We start from the raw sequence: 15,982 nt of genomic DNA on the forward strand, positions 1-15,982 counted from the left end.
TCAGCAACCTTATTTTAATAATTTAAGTATTGATTTTGAGGTTGTTTCATGTTGCCAAGTAGTTGATGCAGTGGACTGGAGGTGGCTGTTGTGTATTGTGCAATATCCTGGGATTCTTATTCATGACAGCAATTTAATCTTTTTAAGCTTGTACCATGCTGTGTATTTTCTAGCCTTACTTTTAACTTTGGTCAAATTCTCTTTTATCCTTCTGTTGTCTGACTAGGCTGGTCAGGATGTTGTGATCAGATCAATGGCAATTAAAAAATCCATCCAAAAATGCAAATCCGTAGATAATGGCCATCATTTTCAAATGCCAGGATTTGTTGAACGGCTTCTAAACTTTTTAACTTCTATCTTTAAGGCAGAGCAGTTCTATAAGGCATGGCAGGTACTGTAAAATAAGGATCTCTTGTTTTCTGCTTTATAATACTTTTTACCCAAGTGCTTTGACAGCTGTGAGATTGAGCATCATTTGATCTGGGAGTTCTGACTGGTGAGTGTGGTTCGCTGCAAAAGCAACATCATCTACTTGTGCATCTGTAGATGGTCACACCGAGCCTGTTAGCTTACGTGGATACTTGTTTGGGGATAACCTAATAACACGCGCCAGCATTAACGACTGCAATGCCATACTGAACAAGAACAGGACTGGGAAGTACTAACTAGCTGGAATTTATAGCATTTCATATGGTGGCTGTAGGGAGTTAGCATGCACCGTAATTTCATGGTTTTATCAATTTTTATCAAATGTCTTTGGTAACTGGCAGGTTGACATCATTTTTGCACTCCTTAAGTTTCCCGCAGGATAGGAGTCTGGTTTGGGATGAGGATAATTGAATATTTCTGGGGAGAGACAGCAGCGTGCCTACACGCCTACATACACAAAATGGGTATCCGTTCTGGCAGTGCAGGGCAGCTGGTTCATACGAATATATCCTGATCCAAAATAGTAGGTTCTTGAAAAAATACAGGCAAACAAATTTATACAAAAACAATTTTTAAGAAAAATAAATCCTTTTGGTTGCTGGTATCAGCCATGAAATTAAGCCTGTTATTAATTTATCCCCAGTCTGAATTATTGTGTGTCACTTTTTTCCACTGTAACGCTTAAATTAAGCTATATCCTCAGTGTTTGTCAGCATCAGGTGCACAAAAATTTGTATTTAGCAGGGTAATGGTTTAGTCGCATTCATGTCTGGTTCGATTTGTTTCTTCTGGGGCACTGCATCATGTCCTGTATTTTCTTTACATTGCGTATGGCTTGTGCGAATAGTCTGCTTCCTGTTTGATTTAGACATCCCTGGTTTGGTTTTGTGTCTCTGGAAATGAGTAGTTTGCAGCCCAGGCACTCCCAGGTTTCATGGGTCTCAAGGAGAGCTTGGAACTCTGCAAATCTGAGCCCTAAAAATAGGAATGCTTTTGCATTTGCAAATTAAAATAAATCTTGATAAGATCAGAATTTGTAACAGATGTTCAAATTCCTAGGGGTTTTTTGTTTTTCTTTATAAAAAAGATAATCTTTTCTAGCCTACATGCAAGCTGCATTTTTAAATATAGGTGCAAGCATAGTTGTATTTCAGAAAAAAGGTGTGTGTAAATAGATAATTTTATATAGAAACAAATACCTTTCAATGAGCCTGTCTTCTTACTGGTAGAATAGGAAGGCAAGAAAAAAAGCGCTTCTGATCGGTTGATCTTATCAGGATTTCATTCCGTTTTTATAGTTTGCATGTTTATTGCTGCACTTGGTTCTACTGACAAGCAATATATGTATGCCATAGGCTTCATTTAAGCTTTTCCCTTCCTTTATGCTTTTACCATACAAGATACTTCGAAAATGCAAATTATTTTTTGTGTATATGAAAGGGAGCTGGGAAGTTGTTTTGACTGTATACAAATGTTTGTCTCTGAAACAGATCTACGTTTGTGTAGCTGCTTAATCTGCTTTGTTTTCTCTGTGTTTCTTCCTCTTGGTCAAGTAGTGCCCCAGCTGGTATAAGACAGTCTTGCTCCTAAGGCATTTTCCATTAAACCCCAGAAGATGTGTCTTTTCAAGATCCCCTGATTAATTTGCAAGATTTAGCATATATAATTAAGGAAAGATCAGTATAGTGGCAGTATATAAATTCAGGTTTTAAAGCAAGATTAAGACGTGGGTGTTCAAAGCTGATAACCTCCGTTCCTATTCTGTTTTGTGAAATATTGCAGTATAGTATCTTGCGTTAGGCAAAATGAGGGTAGGAGGTGGATATACCTTTGGAGGAGCATGTATGGAAGTGGGTTTTGATCAGAAATAACACTTCCCTGTGTGTGTGGTCTGACCTGATCACCACAGTGCTGATCGCTGTCCCTTCATTCCTGTTAAGTGCGTTTTCCTAAGCAGTATCCCAAGAACTTAAGAGAAGCCCAAGAGGCTGGAAATCCTAATGGAGAGAAACCTTATAGGTAATCTATCTGCAACATAAAGAAGCAGGGAACTGAAAAATACCCAGGAGGAATGGTGGAAGAGTCATTTCTTGAAGTGATACTAAAATAAGCATCTATTTGTTCCTACATAAGGCAGCTCCTGTTCTTAACATACTGTTGAACTGTGCCATTAGATGAGGTCAATCAGGGTGAAAGCCTCTGGTGTACAGAAAATGCATTGTACCGGATAACCCACAGGGTTCAGACCTCACATTTTAAGCACAAATTACAGTTTTTTGGTTGCCCAGAGAATCTTCGTAATAGAAAGTGAGGCAACAGTTTCTGTTCATCTTAATACCGCCACCAAAACTAGAATAACAGTTGACAAAATGGACTTGCCATGCTTTTATGAAAATTTAATCACTGTTTTTGGACGAACAGATATGTGGCTATTTTTATACAAAGTTACCAGAAATCAACCATGAGGTTAATTATTGAGAAGAAATAGCAGCATCCCTCTGGTTTTTTTCCCTCCTTGTTCCCTGATGCTGGATGATGCGACAACTTTGATATGTGTAAAATTGTAGGTGCCCGTAACTGCTTATTCTGCCCTTCCTTGAAGGCAACTTTCCATGTCAATAATGAGAAACACAACTTCTAGCACAGGGCAGGACTGTAGCCATCATTTACTGCTGGTGACTGAAATGCTGCTTCTCTGTGCATATGAAATATTCATCACTTGGGCATTTGGGCAAACAACTGATTTTTGCTAAAGCTTTCTGTCTTGTTCATGTTTTAACTCTTTTCTTCTCTTCTATCACTGTTGCTTCCCTCCTGGCTAGAGGGCTCCCAGAGATGTGAGAAGACCTAGTTGAGACCTTGCTAACGAGCTGAACGGAGAGCAGAATAGCACCAGCCTTAGTTAAACCCTCTGGCTTGGCACGCTCTTCCCAAATATCTCAGGTGCTCTAGACATGCTTGCTTGCTTCTCGGAGGGCTGAGTTGCTTCATTATGTGTCTTCTCTGGGGTGCACCATCACAAATGCCAATTATGTTCCACCTTCGGGAAGTTTAGCTACCGCAAAGGTTTCTTGTGCGCCAACTGCTTTTGGGATAAAGTATGTTACAAATATTTCGATAGTCCTGAATAAATGGGCAAATGCAGCTTGTAAGCAGTCAACTGAACCGCATGCTTGGTGGCGATGGGATCAGCACACACTGGTGTGAACATCTGGCTTTCCAGCTTAAAGCCGCGTTTCTTTACTCCTCAGCTGAAAAGTTTTGTGCTAAGTTAATTGAATCGGTTTGTCTCAAAGAAATAGTAAAAGTTCCTTCAGATGACCACGCTGCATCGCCAATTCAGGAGCCTCATGGTAATTGAAGCAGTTGATTTCAATACTAACTTGTAGATATTCTTACAATAATTTTACCAATGCCATAATGACAAGTCTGTGTTAGTTATCCCAGAGACTGCAACAGCAACGAGGGTGCTCAGGGGTGTGAGCATTCCCAGGGGCAAAGAAAAGAGCAAGGCGCAGGCTCCGTGGATTATTGTGCACGCTAATTCTGGGCTTATTCTCTTCACCTCCATGTGCAAATTAAAACACAGCGTAAAATATTTCAAGGAGTTAAAAGCAGAATTGGGGTGTGGTTTTGGTGTAGTCAGTGGGTTTTGTGGCACATGTGAATTTTGGATGTGCACAAGTCCCCACTTGCTACACTGACATTATTCCTGTTTCCAAACTGGGCAAAAAGTGCTTAGTGGTGGCTCTTCCTTTAGGTGCAGAGAGTTGTTTTAATATTAATTCCTTAAACTTCAGGAGAGCGGATTATTAATTTACCAGGAAAGCCGTGTCAGTAAATGCACTGGATACATCGCATAGCACAAAGGTTTTCAAGTGTGCAAACCCACTGCTGTTGCATGCGTTACTGGAGATGTGATGTATTGTAAGAAACCGATGTTTTGCCTTTATGCTTCATGACCTCCTGTTCTCCCTAACGCTCTCTTTCTCTCTCTCTCTCTGGCCTTTTTTGTGTATTCGTTTCTTTTTAGAAAATGAGTGACTTTCTCTCCAGAGAGGATGTGGCTGCAGTGCCAGAGAGGAGCAGTGCTAACACTGGCTTTGCATGCGAGGGCTCAAAGCAGTCAGTAGCTTTTAGTGAGACCCCAGTGCCACCCGCCTCAGAGCCTTCTCCCGGCCATGACTTTGCTGCTTCCTCCCTAAGCAGCGAGGAGGAGGAGGAGGAGGCGGCTCCCAGCCTCCCCGCGAGCGAGGAGGACCTGAGATGTGGAAAGGGGGTTTGTGCGGATGCGGAGAAGGACTCGGAGCTCTTTGAGCTGGAGCCCCCCGCCAGCCCTGCCGCACCTCCCTGGCAGCCCTCGGGAGGAGAGGAGGAGGTGGCAGAGGATGGCGAAGACAGATTTGCCTTTAGAAAGCTAAATGGCGAGTGTCACGACTCAGATGTTAATAACGGGCTGCCAGCAGTCATTCGCTGCTTCCAGGTAGTGAGCCCCAGCGCCTGCTCCCCCACACCCCCCCGGCTGGCTTTGGAGTGGGACCCCAAACACTGCAGCAAGCAGATGCCACGGACCCAGAGAGGAGTTGTGTTTGCTTGGCTTGGACTCATGCTTGGAGCTAATTAGCCAGTTAATCTCCCGCAGTCAGTGCACACAAGCCCCTCTCAATTTATCTTTGCACTAAATACGAGCCCCGCTCGATTTATCTTTGCATTAAATACAATTGCCGCAGCGCAACGCCCTTTGCCTTTCTTTGATCAAAGCATCTTGTGCGTCCCCCAAAAGGGAAATATTTAGGCTCCAAAGGCATGTAATTTTAGTTCTGTAAGGTTTTTGCCGTCTCCTGCTGTACTGGAGGCTGACCCTGAGTGCAGCAGAGCAAATTTGAAGCGCTGTCAAACGTGTTTTTACATTGTGAACGTGGGCTTTCATATCCCCTTTCTGCTCCCCACCGTGGGAGATATTTTTGCCTGCTTCAGTGTTGATATTAATTGCTTATGGTCAAATAGACGTCCACTTCCCCTGCTAACAATCACGGTGGCATCCGCCAGGTTTGGGGACGGTGAGCAGAAATCGAGCCCTCTGGGAAAACACTGTGGGTCTGAACTAACTCTTGTCTTCCTCTGGATACTTACCAGGTGGTGGAACAACTGATTTCTCTTCCCCCCCCCATTTCTCTTTCAAGATGTCATGTTTCTGTTTTGTCTGACATTGATTTAATAAAAGTTAAAGACCTAGGATCTGATGAGGATTTTTAATAATGGAGTGTTTCACTTGCAGTCAGGATAAAGCTTCTCAGCTGTGATTAAGTCTTATTTGCCCAGGGTTTCTACTAGTCTTGACATTGTCATCAGTAGATGAGGGTCATCTTTTACTGGCAGCTGGCAATGAGCTTCTAGTAATTAGAAAGTTAATAATCAGTGCAGACAGTTTCTTCGTGGTATTGTGACACACTGGTTAAATCCTTAATGCCTCGCTTGGGCTGAGGCACGGTGTTGGGGAAGGTCTGGAGGATTTTTCTGTCTGTTTAATCCTCACGCATGTTCTCTGCCCTCTGAGCAGTGTGTGTCGTACCAGAGGCCTAAAACCAAAGATTTCCAGGCTGACCTTGGTTCCCACAGTGCTTTTATCAGATCAGTGTCAGAACTTTTGCCAGCAGCACGGTCACGTGGAAATGCTAACTGGGTCTTTACGGAGATGTTTTTAACCCTGTCTCATAGCCACCGCTAGTGAAGACACAGACGGTCACCATTTCCGATGTGTCCAGTGCCGTCAAAAGCGAAATTCCCACGAAAGAAGTCCCCATTGTCCACACAGAGACGAAGACCATCACCTATGAAGCTGCACAGGTAAGGTGTGTTCTAATTAATTTTCCAGGGGCTTAATTAAACTCAAGTAAGCATTTTGTTTCCAGATCCTCCAAATGAAAGAGCAGCACCTGCTTTTCTCCAAGCACCTGAGTCACAGCACAGATGTCAACTGACGCTGTGGATGCTATTTCCAGGTGCAGCTGGTGTTTTTAGAGCAGCAGTGTTTTTACTATCCCTGAAGAGTAATATTTTTTTCAAGATGTGTGTGCAAACAGAAATTATCTTCAGCTGCTGGTGGCTTCAGAATGTGGATTTGACTGTATGGAGTTAACCCGAGTTGGACTTTTTTCTGCAAGAGATGCCTTGTCTTGTTTTCTCCAGCTCTCCTGGCTGTTTATGCTCTTCAGAACTTGGTATATGAATGATTCGATTGTCCTTTAGGTTTCAACCCTGAAACAGGCGTGGAAAACCAAAAGTTTTGTATAAAATGCAACCAGAGTGGGTATCCGGTGATTGGAAAATAGAAATGTTAGTGGAGCGATACCAGCATATGCAGGTATGGTTTCATTGCTGAGGTTAAAATTAATCCTCAATCTAAAATAGGTTTTATTTGTGTATTTGAGAATTTGGAGCCTTTGTTAGCTTTGGGTTTGTCATAACTGTGGTTCTTAGAAGCAGCCCATGCTCTGCTGGTGGAGTGCAATGACTGTGGGATGTAGGTTCAGGTATGGGTAGCCCATGGACCACACTTGTATAATTTGGGATTCCCAAGGAATCCTGTGGCTGCTCAGCATCCTCCCTGATTGCTGGAGTAGAGGATGCATTCAGACATGCCCACACCGGGCAGTGGTGAGCATTGCCATGTTTCACAGTGAGCGAGTAGATGAATAGAGCAGTTCTGCTCCGGTTGCTGCTGTTACCATTTCTAATTGAGAAATGAAAAGGAAAAGTGTGTCTCCCAGGCTGGGAGAAGTTGGCCCTGCGTGCACTGGCTTGTGATGTGCCATGAGATTTCTCCCAGTCTGTGGAAAATGGTCCCACCTTGTGGTAATTCCAGATATCGTCCCACTGCCGTGCTGGGCTGCTGGGGATGCTGCCCGGCATTCGTGTGTGGTACACCGTAAGGGAGACGCAGCCGGGATGAGATGGCAAGGATGACTTATTTTAGGTTTTTTAGCAGACCTTGAAAAGTCGAGTCATGCAGGATGGGAACCATGTAACCAGCTGTAAAAGAAGTTGTTCCTGGTTCAGCAGGTATCTGGACTTTGCTTCTGCAGAGTTTAAAGCGAGTGATGTGCAAGGTGGCGTCAGGAGGGAGGAAAGGTAGCAAGTGCCTTCTGAATCAGATTGTGCTCTCTGGCTTTGTGAACCTCCGTGGACCCAGGCAGGTGTAGTTCAGGATAGGTGTCTGCTTTGGTCTCCCTTCGTGGTCCAAAGCATGCAGCGTGGAATGGAGGAGCATGACCGGCATTGCAGTGTACCCAGATTTGGGAGTATTCCAGCCCACCTGGTCTGAGGAGTGTCATAGGTCCTGCCTGGGTGATTTTGTGGATCCCTGCATTTCCAACCTTAAAGTCCAGGGGCTTTGTGCTGAGCCTTCAGAGACCTGCGAAGTCCTTGTGCAGCTGGGCGCAGTTCAGCCGGCTGCAGATCACCTCACTCTGTCCCGCGGTCCATGACGGAGAGGAGTTTCTGTCCTCGGATTTCATCCTGCTCTGTTGATGTGGAGCCCCTGCTTCTGTCCACGCTGCCCACAGAGATGATGGCCTGTTCTTCTATCCCACAGACAGATGGTGGCAATGGAGATTTAGACCCTGGCATCCTGCTGACTGCTCAGACCATCACTTCGGAAACCACCAGCAGCACCACCACCACACAGATCACAAAGGTAACACCACAGGAACATGATAAAACAACAACAACAACTAAAACAACAACATGATAGAGAGACGGGCAGAGTTGAATAATAGAAAAAATAGCTTTTGAAAGTTCCTTTCAAAAAACGTGATTAATGCCTGAAACAAAGCACAAGGGTCCCAGGTTTGCCTGTGCTGAATTAAGACTGTAGATTATGCATTAATTGCAGTACAGTCTGTGGACATGGACTGTGAGTCAAAGGTCTTCCCTGTTCAGTTATAAGAAAAGGAATATTTGACATTTTTTCTTTGAGCAGTGGCAGTTTTCCCCCATGATTCTGATGCTGTGGTACAACAGCAGTATTTGGTAACACTATTTTTGATACCGTCTTTAGACAGGCAGCCCCAGTGCACTCAAATTCCTTTTCACTTCTAGACTAACAGTAGTTTTTTCCTTTTGTACTAGACTGTAAAAGGTGGTATTTCAGAGACACGGATTGAAAAAAGGATTGTCATCACAGGAGATGCAGATGTAGATCACGACCAGGTAGGAGCTTGGATGCAGTCCAAAAGAGCTTCTCAGAGCTGGCACGACTAGACAGGCTGCCCTTCCGAAGACAACTTAACCAGAAAACAACCTAGGGAAATTTTACTGGGGTAGAAATAAAACTTTAAAACTGATTTCAATAAATAAATTCCTCTTTGACAGCAGGCAGCTGTATAGCTGGGCCAGCAAAGCTTAATTCTGCTCTGAAACTGGTGTTGGCAGCAAAGTTTTGATTGCAGAACTGGTTTGGACAAATGCAATTTAAAAAAAAAAAAAATCCACAAAAATGTGAAATAAAAGTTTTACTTGGCATCTGGATGATCTGCATTAATTTTCTAGTAACTCTGAAGTGCTATTGCTACTGTGCCAGAAGTCATTTCATAGCACTCAGCACCTGCATTAAATCTCATTGGCTTTATAGGAAACCTTTCTGATGAGTCAGCCTCATTGGCCTCTAGAGTGTGTTGGAAGTGATGATTTTGTCATCAGAGAATTATACTTTGAATTTAATTTTAGTTGCAAGTATCACGGGGCTGGAGAATATTCATACAACAAGAACTAGTTTATTAATTCCAAAAGAAAATGTCGGAGAAGATACCTGAAATGTGCTCATCGCACTTGCTGGAAGAATAAACGGGGTTTGCTTAATTGCTCTCATCCATCTTCTACCATGGGGCAGTGGAGAGATGTAGTGTATTCTTAGAAAACAGCTTTTCCCTTCAGAAAAAAATCTAATACCACCAAAAGTCACCAAACTGTGCAGGTGAAGTGGAATCACTTTTCTTTTTCTCTCCCCAGAGTTAGAAAGTCTCTTATCCCCCTGAGGACCCTCGGTGGCATGCTCTGAAATGTGGTCTCTTTCAGGTTCTAGCGCAGGCGATAAAGGCAGCAAAGGAGCAGCACCCGGACATGTCGGTGACCAAAGTGGTTGTACACCAGGAGACCGAGATTGCAGAGGAGTAGCGAGGCTGTGTAAGTAGGGAGACCATGTATAAGTGAGTGACGGGTGCTGCTTTCCCCCCAGGGCAGGGGGCTTGATCTCTGTGCAAGCGAGGTTTGGCTAAATGTGGTCAAAGTTTAAGTAAAATTATTATTGTTGGCTGATGATGAGTCCTGCTCAGGCTGTTCCTATTAAATCATTTAAGGCTGATGAAGCAGTCACAAATACAGACTAATCCTGCTGTGGAAGTGAGCCAAAATTGTCTAAAAGACGCTACGTGGCTCCTGCGATGAGGCTGTTTTGCCTTACCAAACACCTCTGATGCACCTGAAGCACACTGACCTATAGGTTTCACGTAGACCCCCGCCTGTGTCAGTACCTGAGCTGGACCTCGTGCTCCTGACTTGCCTGGAAAGATCCCTTTTCTGCAGTCTTGATGGTTTTGGGAAAGAGCTGCTTGAGGAATCCAGCTCTGCCTGTATATCAGTGCTGTAAAGCCCATCCTGATGCCTGTGATGATGGTGTTGGCCAGGTCTGTGCCATCCGCTGCCCTGCGTGTGTCCTGCCTCATCCCAACAAACTTGGTACTTGCTGAGATTTGGGAGGTGGAACAAGAAGAAGTTAGGCAACAGGAGACACAGCATGGTTAAGCAGACATTGTGGTGGAGCTTTTTATCTCTTCAAACCTAAATAAAAATGGGACAGGTTTCCTAAGGGTTCCTGGACTTGCAACTTTTAAAATACGGTCCTTCAGGGATGGGAGCAGGGCGTTGTTTGTGCCAGGTGCCTGGTGGTGGCTCTGAGCCTGAATTCACACCTACCATTGAAGGTTAACTCATCTTCTGATTTCAGTTCTCTGACAGCTTCAGGGAAGCAGGTTCCTCTCTTTCCCAGGAAGATGGCTGTTAGTAGCTGTGACTTACCATGTTTCTCTCTTTCTAGGTAGCATTCCTGCCAGACACAACACCAGGAAAAAGAAACCCAGCAAAATTACTAAGAAACTACCTGGAGCACAAAGACCTCGGATTTATAAGACTTGACACTCAGAGACATTCATATCATTTATTAGGAGTTGCGCTTTGACATTTTACTTGGGATTTTCCAGACTCCACTGGATCCTGTTGGATATAGATTTTTTTTTATATATATTGTGACAAAAGTATGCCATATTTCTAACTGTACTGAATATTTTTTACAGGTTTTCAATTTTGCATTCCCTCTCACGCATAGCCTCTTCAGATCAGACCCTGACACACCTCGCAGGGCTCAAAGGGTCACTTTTTTAAGTCGTATTCCCTCTGCCTCGTCAGGGATAACGGAGATAAGCCACATCTGTGCATATTCCAAGCGCGGGATCCGTACGCGCCTTCAAAAAGCCATGGGTCCTTCTGCCGGGAGAGTCAGTTTAAAAAAGTCAGACTTCAGTTTTGTGCAGCATTTCTGATTGCCTCTTGATTTTGTTTAGCTCTAGGGAGCTTGAGACTCCGGCCATGATACCTGGGCGTGCAGAGCAGAGCTGCTGCCTTCGCTCCGAGTTTCCTCCCCGTTGGGTTTCAGGCCCCCGATGTGTGAACACAGTAGGGTTTTGTGGTGTAGCCTATGCACACATCTTAATAGTTGACTAGATTTAAGGAATACTGGAAGTTGCTTCAAGTATCTTATACTGTGAATTTTAGAGCTTTAAGAGGACTGTGATAGCAACTCGCCTTCCTCCTGTGTGTCTCTGCCGAGTGCTACCTACCTGTTTGTGTTTTCTAGATGCCATTAAATTAAAAAGCCCTTAGAAGTGTGCGTTTAAGGTGTTTGGACTCTGAATGCTATTAAGGTAGGCTTATACAGCATTCATAGTAACTGATTTTTTTTCAGTGTCAGTTTTTCACTTGTTTGTGTTCATGATTTTTAAATTAGGGGGTTTTTTTTTCTAAGTTATGGGTTGGGTTTCTTTCTCCCCTCACAGTGCTATTTAAAGCTAAACATGTTACCCATATACCAGGGCATATATCCTACTATCATTTAATTTAAAATCCTTTAGACAATCCTTCCTAGGTCTGTAAAGCTGTATTTGGAGAGGCTGAACAAGAAATCTTAGGTGTCAGGTGTTGCTGGTCGTGATCGAGCCAAGCCATGTGGAAAGTGCTGCCACCCCCTCTTCCATGCTGGCTTTAAGGATCTGTACTTTGGCTTCATGACCGCCTTGCTGGAATGAAATACCAGGGTTAGTGTCTGCATCTTTAGGCTGAGCTTACAGACCACAGGGGCCATCTCCAGCTAGGTGGAGGTGACCAGAAAACATCTTTTCTGGGGCTGGATGTGCTTCCCTCCACAGCACTGGGGGCTGAGGTCCCACTGCTGCTTTCTGAGCTGTGTGGAAATGTTCTAATCATGCCCTGGTTTCTCCTTCCAGCATTTAAATTAAAAAAAAAAAAAAAAGCAAACAAAAAAACCCAATCTTTGTAAAGAGTCTGCCCAGACACTTGTGAACACTTTAGTACACTTTGAGGTTGTGGTTTTGGTTGGTTTTTTTTGTTTTGTTTTGTTTTTTTAATATATATATAGTGTGGCACATTGGTAGCTGAGGGCATGGAGTGCTCTGCTGCTGCTCCTCAGTCGAGGATGGGAAGCAAATGGCAATAAAAAAAGCTCTCTGCTATTTTAAATTTGAATAATGTGTTTCAGAAGTCACTGGATTTAGCTCAGGCTGCAATGACTTGCTGTTTAGCTGTAAACAGCCTTTGAACTACACTAGGGCTAGTGTAGCTTCTCAGATTCAGGTGCAATTTTAATTAAGCTGTCAGTATTGATTGGAGACTATGCCGAAAATGCTGGAGCTGCCGGATTTTTTTGCTTTCTTTGAGCCTTGCTGGCCGTGGGTCCTTCCCAGCCTCCAGCCTTCCCATGCTGGTACCTGCTTCTTGTGCTGCTCTGGGTGCATGGTCCCTTCCCACAATGATGCTCTGCCTTTCACTGGGTACCGGGCATCCTGTTCTGGGGATTTAGGGAGTCCTGGGCTCCACAGCTGTAGTGTAGAGATTAAGTCTTCCTATCTATGTCTGAACAGCCCTTTCCTTCCTTATTCTGCTATGCAGATCCTTTAACAGATCTGTGTCCCTGCTGTCCTCAACTTAGTTGGGTAATGCTTGCCTTAAACGCCCATCATGCTGAGAATCCCTCTGGCAATGTCCCTTTTCTGGGAATTCAGCTTTTTGCCACTTGGTCCTTCCTTCTCACCCTGTTGCAGCTACCTGAGGAGTGAAAGGGCATACCGAGTCATCATTAAGAGGATTTCTGAGCTTTAGCAGACAAAGCCAGCATGATAAATTAAGTTTTTCCATAGCACTTAAAGGCACTTGGCTGTCATGAGAATTTAGGAGAACATGGTGCAAGGCTGAAGCTTGGCCCTGGCTGTTCAGTTGGGTTGTCCTGTGCCTGGAGCACGATGAGTGGGATAGAACACCCTGAGCAGGGGATTTCTAGGGTGAGAAAAACCTGCTGGCACGAGAGGTGGTTCCTTTCCAAAAGGATATGCTCACTGTGTCTGCGTACATCCCTTTTTAAGGGCCCATAGACACCACCACCCTTTTTTTTTTCCTGGATTTGGGGTGGCTGTTTCCAGGTTGTTCATTCTCACACTTTCCCTTCTTAAGTTCTTGCTTCTCCCTGAGTAGTTTAAACAAGTTATCGCCTCTTCACGGCGATAGTGCTGACCAGAGCTGGTTTCAGACAAGCAAGCTCATCCCTTGCGCTGAGCCTCATCTGACCTTTGCCATCACCCTGCTGTCTGACCTCACAGGGGATTTCCAGCCCTGCTGACCCTCTCCAGCCAACACAGCCGTCTACATGCAGCGCCTGAGCCCAGGGGCTGGACAGGAGCAGCAGCAGCCTGGGAAGAAGATAAAAGTTAAGAGCAGAAGAAGCTTCTTCCATCCTCAGCAGGGGCTGTGGTGGGGCTGCCCGCATCCCTTCCACCTCTGATGGGTTTTTAAAATCCTTGGCTCTTAGCATGCTGTGTTACTTCTAGGGACAGACCAGCTAAGTAAGGTCTATTTATATGAATGTTCCCAGCTCTTCCCACTCCACAAATTCACCCAGAGACTGTCTTGATTGTATAATATACATTATATGGAAGCTATTTATATATGAATGAATGTTTTTATAGAAAGGAAGGCAAGGAGCTCATGTTCTCCTCCATTAAACTGGAATGGCAGCTCCGGTTGCCAAATAGCAATCTCTGACCACACAGATGTGTTAGCAAAGGACTGACTGATTTCTGGTTTTAATAAACTGTGGTTTGCTGATTTTCCTAATTGTACAATTACCTTAAGAGGTGGTAGTGTCCCAGCCTTAGAGATGAAACTTGTAAAAAAAAAATAAAATAATTTAGTTGAGAATATGAAGGAGCTTTGTACAATTTTTTTAAGGCAATTGTGAATTGTCTAGGCTAGCCATTTACACTCTTCTTTATAAAAATAGGAACTTTTAAAATTGGCAAATCTTTATAGATTCACTAGTGATAGGAGCTGTTATTTTGGACTTTCATAGTAAATCAAAGGGAAAGTCGCTGTAGCATTTAGACAGACATAAGTGTTCAGTATTGCTTCTTGTATTGCATTTTTCAATAAATTTTCAAACAAAACTACCTCCCTGGCCCTGAAGCCTTTTTTCATCTTCTCACCCTCCTCCAGGTCTCTCTCCCCAGCCTGGCTTTGTGGCAGTTTGCTTTTTCTGATTGAAGCCAGACCAGTGCATCCCTGGCAGAGCTGGTGCTGGCTGTGCCGCTGTGTGCCACGACCGCTGGAGCTCTCACCAGCCCTGCTCTGGGCTCTGCCACCGGCTGCATTTTCCTCTGCTCTTGGTGGCTTCAGATACTTTAAACCATTCCCAGCAGGGGACATGTGTGGGAAGGGGCCAAAAGGGAGCCCCAGAGTCCAAGTTTTCCCTAAAGCGTCATCATTTGATATAAAACCCTTTTTGAGCTATTGCATTTGAGGTGAGCTCAGATGAGGGTTTCTGCTCAGTAGCTGCTGCCAAACCCTGAGTGAATTGGATTGAACTGGAGCAGGGGAGATGTCTAACCCAGCTCTTTTTTTGTCCTGTCTCATTTTTTTTTCTGACCGCAGCATCTTTAGGAGGGACAGAAATACCAAGCAGAAAGCTGATGGGGCATCTTGGCCACCAGCCCGACAGAGAACAAAAGCCAGTTGGCCCAGTTAGGGCAGTTGGAGACTGGGAACTGGAAAAGCATCCCTATGGGCAGGGGCAGCCCTGGGGCTGGCTGCGGTGCCACCCTCCCTTGTGCCTCAGTTTCCCCAACAGACAGAAAGGGAAGGGTTACATGACCTCATTGTCACTCGGGCACGCATCTATATTCACATGCTAAAAGCAACATTAATTCAAATTGCTCCAGAGACAAGTCATTGCATCTTACTGACACCTTGCCTTTGGCCAGTTTGTTTTCAAGCTGCTCCAAGTATTGAATCTCAATGTACTGTAAAGCAAAAATTATAGAGGAACCGCAGAAATCAACCCCCGATAGTTGGGAAATGACCACCGCTGGAGCTGCTTTTCTGTAACCTGTCACAGCAACTTGATTTACTTAGAACAATGAGGCAGAGTCGAACATGACATTATTTCTCCAAGCCAACACGGGCTGTCAGACACGGCCAGGGCAGCCCCAGGCTCCTCGCCTTGTCCATTCCCATTAGGGTCACGCCAAAACGCACTTTAAATAACCCTGTCCCAGGGAGCTGGGTCTTGCAGAGGTCCCAGCTCCTTCAGATAAATGCAGTGGCATGATGAGCTGCAGCCAAAGGCATCGTGTTGGGGGACAAATGGCCAAGAAAAGGATTAATTCCTCTGGTCAGCAGCGTTTTGGGGTGTCGGTCCCCCGCTCAGCAGCCAGTCAGCCAAGGCATCACCTGCCCCCTCTCTGAATTATTTAACATTACCCAAGGAGCAGCACTAAGCTCTGCCTGGCTCCAGCGAGCTGCCCTGCAGCAAAGGTGGGTCCCAGCCCGGCTTGGCATCAGGCGATAATGGGGGGAGCATCACGTACCGGGGCGCACTGGACTCCAGCAGCGTGTCCTGGCAGAAAAACCCATCAGCCCTGGAAGCCCTGCACCAGGGCAACCCTACAGCGAGGGGACGCTGAGCTGACGACCATCCCCGCTGCCCCTGCCCTCCCCAAGGGTCTCCCAGCCTGTCCCCTCCCCGGCGCTGGCCCAGGCACGCTGCAGGGACATGGGTGGCACCAGGGTCCTGGTCCCACATGGCCCCTCTGCCCGAGCCGCGATGCTTTGCCAGGCAGGACTGTTGCCATTGCAGGTGCAAGGACGCCTGCAGCACAGGGGACGTTTAAGCCCCATGTCAAATGCCCAGGGGACATTTGTCCCTGGCTCATTTCCC

The 15,982-nt window shown here is 45.2% G+C and overlaps 1 protein-coding gene across 39 annotated transcripts in view; it reads left to right on the forward strand.

The window, feature by feature from the left end:
* EPB41 (erythrocyte membrane protein band 4.1) overlaps window positions 1-14,216 on the forward strand; it is a 97,269-nt gene extending 83,053 nt beyond the window's left edge. For 22 of the 39 annotated variants that reach the window (XM_069803329.1, XM_069803306.1, XM_069803305.1 and 19 more), the window contains 6 exons: window positions 4,463-4,912; window positions 6,148-6,276; window positions 8,024-8,125; window positions 8,560-8,640; window positions 9,505-9,612; window positions 10,523-14,216. In XM_069803329.1, coding sequence (XP_069659430.1) covers window positions 4,463-4,912; window positions 6,148-6,276; window positions 8,024-8,125; window positions 8,560-8,640; window positions 9,505-9,603 — 861 coding nt within the window. In that variant the 3' untranslated portion in view covers window positions 9,604-9,612; window positions 10,523-14,216. The remainder of the gene's footprint in view (window positions 1-4,462; window positions 4,913-6,147; window positions 6,277-8,023; window positions 8,126-8,559; window positions 8,641-9,504; window positions 9,613-10,522) is intronic. The other 17 variants (XM_069803330.1, XM_069803331.1, XM_069803337.1 and 14 more) reach the window with 2 other exon arrangements.
* The last annotated feature ends 1,766 nt before the right edge of the window (window positions 14,217-15,982 follow it).

The sequence above is a fragment of the Haliaeetus albicilla genome, chromosome 16, assembly GCF_947461875.1.
Source record: "Haliaeetus albicilla chromosome 16, bHalAlb1.1, whole genome shotgun sequence".
Classification (NCBI taxonomy): Eukaryota; Metazoa; Chordata; class Aves; order Accipitriformes; family Accipitridae; genus Haliaeetus; species Haliaeetus albicilla.